The 5,935-nt window shown below is 42.8% G+C and overlaps 1 protein-coding gene across 1 annotated transcript; it reads left to right on the forward strand.

Annotated features, from left to right (window-relative positions):
* Positions 1–412: 412 nt before the first annotated feature.
* Positions 413–1,067, forward strand: LOC121983176. Its single transcript, XM_042536134.1, has one exon. The coding sequence runs from the start codon at positions 515–517 to the stop codon at positions 965–967; it is 453 nt and encodes a 150-aa protein (XP_042392068.1). The 5' UTR covers positions 413–514; the 3' UTR covers positions 968–1,067.
* Positions 1,068–5,935: the final 4,868 nt, after the last annotated feature.

Consider the following 5,935-nt stretch of genomic DNA (forward strand, 5'->3'; position numbering starts at 1 on the left):
AACGGGACTCCACTAGACCCTACATTTACCACGATCAAACCTCAAGTAATTCGCTCAAATAGAACTTACAATTTCATTCAACTAGATTTAATTCCTCCCAATCCAATCCCTCTAGTAGACACTTGCTCATCTATTATAGTTTCAACCTTACTAAGACAATAAAATATGGGGGGAAAAATAGTCCATGACTATAAATATGTATATAATAGACATGTACGAAACCTATAGTTTGAAACCTGTGGAACATGATCATCAGATGCATTTCTTGTCTTTTATCAGCACAACCAAACAAAAACCAGCTCATCGATGTCACTAAAATAATTGGAACAGATAGCTCCATGATCAATCCTTTTTTATTTTTAATTTTTTTTGTCGTAATAAATGGAGCATGATACTTATTTCCAAGCTCCAACCATTTCTTTCTCTCTCTATATATTATCCATGGCGTAACAGCTTAACTAATTAAAGAAGAAAGAAGAAGAAGGAGGAGGAGGAGGAGAGTAGCGAGTGATTAATGGGAAATAACTTGAGGTGTTGCTTGGCTTGCGTGCTCCCCTGCGGCGCCCTCGACGTCGTCCGCATCGTCCACCTCAACGGCCACGTCGAGGAGTACGGCCGCCCAGTTCACGCGGGCAAGATCCTGGCCGCCAATCCTCACCACGTCCTGAGCACCCCCTGCTCGCGGGGCGTCGCCGCCCGCAAGATCCTGATCGTGTCTCCGGAGGCCGAACTAAAACGTGGCCAAATCTACTTCCTCATCCCGGAGGCAGCCGTGCCGCCGCCTCCGGGGCAGAAGACCAAGCCTGCAGCAGCGGCGCAACGGAGCAAGCAGAAGGCAATTATTCAGAGCGAGAGACACCTCAGCGAGGCGCTTCCCGAGAAGAAGAAGGCGCCGTGCCACCGCCGACGCCGGAGCGGCCGCGTCGGCACTTGGCGCCCGCACCTCGACAGCATAGCAGAGGACTGAAGAAAAGATTTTCCCTTCCCTTGCTTCTGCTCTTCCATTTTCCCCCCTCTGTAGATAAATCTGTGGCCACCTTTTCTTTTCTTTTCTTTTTTCCCCTCCGGCGGCTTACGAAAAACCTCATAAAAAAAATCTAAGTGGAAGTAATTGTGAATTCTTACAGTCTGTTGTTCAAGCTCAATCTCTTTCAGCAATCTAAGGTTCAATGAATTCCCACCATGTGCATATGCATCCATTGCTGCCCACGAGATACATGATCAGTGCTCATAATCAGACAAGTTGCCAATGATTACACACTGAGCTGATTTTGAATCCTAGATTTCCTTTCATCTACACGATCCGCAGTCTGATTTTGACAGTGGGAAAGAGGTGTAAGGTTTAATATCAGAGCTCGTCAGCTGTGCAGTATTATTTTAACTCTCAAGCTGTCTGTCGGCATGCTAAATTCTCAACGCGTGGAGTAACCATGCATGACAAAGGGATACGAGCCGGATACAATGGTAAAATAGTAATAAAATAATCAGAGTTTGAATTTTAAATAGGATGAATATTACCAGTGGTGGATTTCTGAGTGAGTGTGGATAAGCTGCCAAAGCTGGTCAGTTATGCAGCTATCGATATAATAGATTCTCAATGCGTGGAGGAATCATGGGGGAGGGCCATCAAAAACCACGGCGGAGGCGCAGTAGTATGACAGTACGATGTGTTGTGAAACGGATCTACGTGATAGTCAAAATTAAATTAAGGTGTCAGTTAAAGTTAAAATTAGTCAAAATTAAATTAAATTAAGATGACAGTTAAAGTTAAAATGAGATAATAGTTACAGCGTCATTTTAATAGGTCTTAGTTTTTTACTGAGTACTAAAGTCTTTAACATAAGGATGACCGACTCTTGACTTAAAAGATCAAGTTCTTCACTTACAATTCAGTCAAACTTTTGACCTGGACCAGACTACTCTATTATATAGTCAGTCATCTCAAAGGTCAATCGGACTTATTTAAGTTTAGTATCCATTAAGTCTCTCAACATATGGCCCGATGACCCTCGAGTTAGTCGGCCTTAGGAATCTTATCACTCCGTTCAATGCCAAAACATGAAGATTGAACTCGAACGGTCTTAGTCAATTGGACATATAAGATACGACTCCCCACTATTACAATATATTCTCTCAGTATATAGCTAGTGGACTCAACAGATGTCCGAACCTAGGGGCCTCAGTTCACTCCTCATGTGTCAGCCCTCCATCATATGATCGGTCAGTCATAAAATCGATCAGGTTTTACAGGGCTTAGCCCCCCTCCCCCACTTCCACAATATTACTCTCAACTTACAAACTGTCTTATAATACAACCTTCCGTGTAAAGCCAACCGGCTCTATAGACGGTCGGACTTATGGGAGTGAGCTCCTCATTCTTCAAGGGTACAAATTTCTTATTATATAGCTGGCCGGACACAAGGTCAGTTGGATTTCCTTCAGAAGACAATAGTGTCAGAGAATCACAACAGTTCATCACAGAATAACAGTTATTTGTTAGAGAATATTCTTCTGTTACAACATGTACATTCAATGGAACATTCTTCAATGATGACTATACACCTTCCATCAGTAGACATATTATGACAACATATTCTCTTAACTGTCTCATTAAGGGTGTAAGTTATAAAAGACGGTTCAGATACGAGTAACGGAAAATTCCTTGAAAAATAATTGTTACTCAACAACTTTTGACACTAAACATTCCTTATCACCTTATTATTACAGATGTTATGAGAGGTGATATAAAAGGAGGAGGTTCTCTCTATAGGCAATATATACTCTCAAGCGCACGCATACCCATTTGCCATAGAACTACCATTCATCTTCTCACTTGAGTGTCGAAGTGCCTGTGTCAAGGACTTCTTTCTTGGTTCTCACTCTAACATTCTATTGGCTCTCTCTTTAGTGTGTGAAGAGAGGAATGAAGCACCCGTAGCTACTTTTTTTTGCTTTAACTCATCAGCTCTTTTGCTAGTTCAAAGTCTCCTCTCGGTCCATGATAGAGCTATCTGCCTAGTGTGTCATCTATGTAACTTTCAGATATGATCAAATTTGGCGTCATCTATGGAAACTTTTGCCTGAATCTGAAACGTAGAGATGGATGAAGCTAGATGACTCACCACCGCCACCCTGTCCCAAGAGGATTTTGAGTTGTTGGTAGCAACCTGAGCACAAAAGTTAATGCAATAGCAACAAGTAGTTAGCTGGCACGTTGCTACACGACACAACCGTGTCGATGACAACCCCTCACATTGAACGAGGGACTCGAGTAAAAGGCCCAACTGGGTTTCAACCAGTTCCTCCTCCACCAGCGGATGACTTCGTATAACCACCCACCTATCCAACCAATCAATCTACCATCTGTGCCACCATCCGCTATTGCCTATCATCAGACATTATTCCACATACCTCTAAAGGGTATGGGCCGAGAAGAAAGGTCTCAGGTGTCATCTTCTTGAGATGTTCTCGCACGAGATTTGCACAAGGGAAAGGCCTCGATGGTCAGCATCTCCCCTGAACGGATAAGCATGTTGTTCTCCCACGAGATATTAGAGGGCAAGCTACTGAACCACTTTCGACCCCTGACTATATGGGAATACGGAGACCCAACCGACCTAGAAGACCACCTCCTCAAGTTCAAGAATGCTACCATCCTTCATCAGTATACAAATGGTGTGAAGTGCTGAGTATTTCTCATCGCACTCTGTGGTTTGGTACAGAGGTGGTTTAATCAATTGCTAGCCAAATCCATCTGTTATTTTAAGTATTTTTGCAAGACTTTCCTTCATCATTTCACCAATAGTTGTCGATACCACAAAACCACACTGAGCCTATTTTCCCTTAAGTAGGGGCCCAAGGAGACGTTCAGGGCCTACATCAAAAAGTTTAATTAGGTGGTCATGGATGTCCCCTCGGTCACTCCTGAGATTCTAGTGAGTGTCTTCTCTCAAGAGTTCACATACAGTGAGTTTTTTTGCTCTCTAATTAAGAATCCCTTGAGAGGTTTCGATCACCTACTTGGTCGAGCGACCAAGTATATCAATGTTGAAGAGGCACAGTTTGCTCGGAAGAAGGAGGTTACCACGCCAGCTCCGACACCTGCTCTGGAGCACTGAGCTCCTTCGTCACCTCTTCCTCACAAAGGACCTCGAGCGGGTCCTCAGCTTCATCATCAAGAGCCGCGACCTAAAGTTGTACAACATATGGTGGTTAAGCGGAGGAGATTCCCTGAGCCCTCTAGATGGGCTCCACTAAAATTCTATACATACCACCGATCGGAGACACACAATATCCAAAATTGTTATCATTACAATCTAGAGAAGCGTTAGGTGACGAACCAAGGGTTCTACCAACGTTCGCCGTCTCCTAACTGTCAGCATTATCTGCGGCCTAACGGACCACCCCTAAGAGAATACCTTCCCCAAAGAGAATATCAGGGCATAGAACAATGTCAAAGAATGCCTCAGCAACAAGATAATCGAGCCCAAGTCCCCGCTCGGGTGCAATAGGAGCTTCCCTAGATGTGGCAAGAGGAAAATCATAATGATGCTACTCAGGCGGATATTGACATGATTGTAAGAGGCCCGACTGATGGAGATTCCAATCGAGTGAGAAAGTCTCATGCTAGTTGACTAAAGATCTATACGGTTGGCTGCAACCATGAATAGGTGCAAGGACCAGAGATTTGTTTCAGACCCAAGGATTTTGAGGGGATGGAAGTATCCCATGATGATACTTTAATAATTAATGTTGTTATAGCCAATTACAATATACATCGTACCTTTATTGACACAGGCAGCTCAGTCAACATTATTTTTAAAAAGGTGTTTGAGTAGCTGTAGATTGATAAGAGCAAGCTTTAGCCCATGATGATGCCACTATATGACTTCATGGGTAATGAGGTTTAGCTGCTCAGTCAGATTAAGCTAGCCATATCATTATGGGAGGAGCCCCTAATAAGGATGTGCCTATCAACTTTTATTGTGGTGGACGCACCCTCAGCATATAATGTCATTTTGGGTCGGCCGATCTTAAATAAATTTCAGACAGTTGTTTTAACCTTCTGCCAAAAAATAAAATTTTTTGTGGATGATCAGGTGAGGGAAAGTTAGAGGAAATCGATTGGTAGTACGTAAGTACTACATCGATATTATCAAGAATGATGCCAGCGCGGCCCAGCAAAGCTAGCGGTTGGAAGCTAACACTATTAGAGAAACACCCTCGACTCTAATCTATGTAGAGAAAGAAGAAGTGTAAATTTAACCAAGCTGACCGGAAGCTACTACTCAAATAGCAGCCAACCTATTCTCGGAGCTTAAAGTAGAGTTTGTTGTATGTCTAACATGTAATAACGATGTCTTCACCTGGAAACCCAAAGAGATCATTATATATCATCCGTGGTCATGGAGCATGTACTCCACGTCCATCCACGTCCATCCTGACGCCCGATTAGTTAAATAGAGAAAATAGGATTTTGGGGTTGAGCAAAATAAGATCATCCAAGCAGAGATAGACAAGCTATTGAAGGCCAACTACATTCGTGAAGTACGGTTCCCAAGCTAGCTAGCTAATGTGGTCCTAATATCTAAGTTGGGAAATAAGTGTCGAGTCTGCATTGACTTTCAAGATCTAAATAAGGTCTGCCCCAAGGACTTTTATCCCTTATCACATATCGACCAGGTGGTGGATTCAACCTTTGGCTATGAATTGATATACATACTGAATGCATACTAAGGTTACCATTAAGTTCTATTGAATATTTGCACTTAATGAAAACACAAGCAATTGTATCTCAAAACCCCTATATTTCAAACTTCTAAGTCGTTCGACCAGGTTATAAGTAAGCATGCTCTCAAGATAATATTCCAAACTCCTGAGTTGTTCGACCAAGTTATAAGAGAGCATACTTTCACGCCAATATTCTAAACTCCCG

The sequence above is a fragment of the Zingiber officinale genome, chromosome 5A (genome assembly GCF_018446385.1).
Source record: "Zingiber officinale cultivar Zhangliang chromosome 5A, Zo_v1.1, whole genome shotgun sequence".
NCBI lineage: Eukaryota > Viridiplantae > Streptophyta > Magnoliopsida > Zingiberales > Zingiberaceae > Zingiber > Zingiber officinale.

What these genes read in the sequence shown, in the direction of transcription:
- LOC121983176 (XM_042536134.1), top strand. Translation starts at nt 515, where the DNA reads ATGGGAAATAACTTGAGGTGTTGCTTGGCTTGCGTGCTCCCCTGCGGC.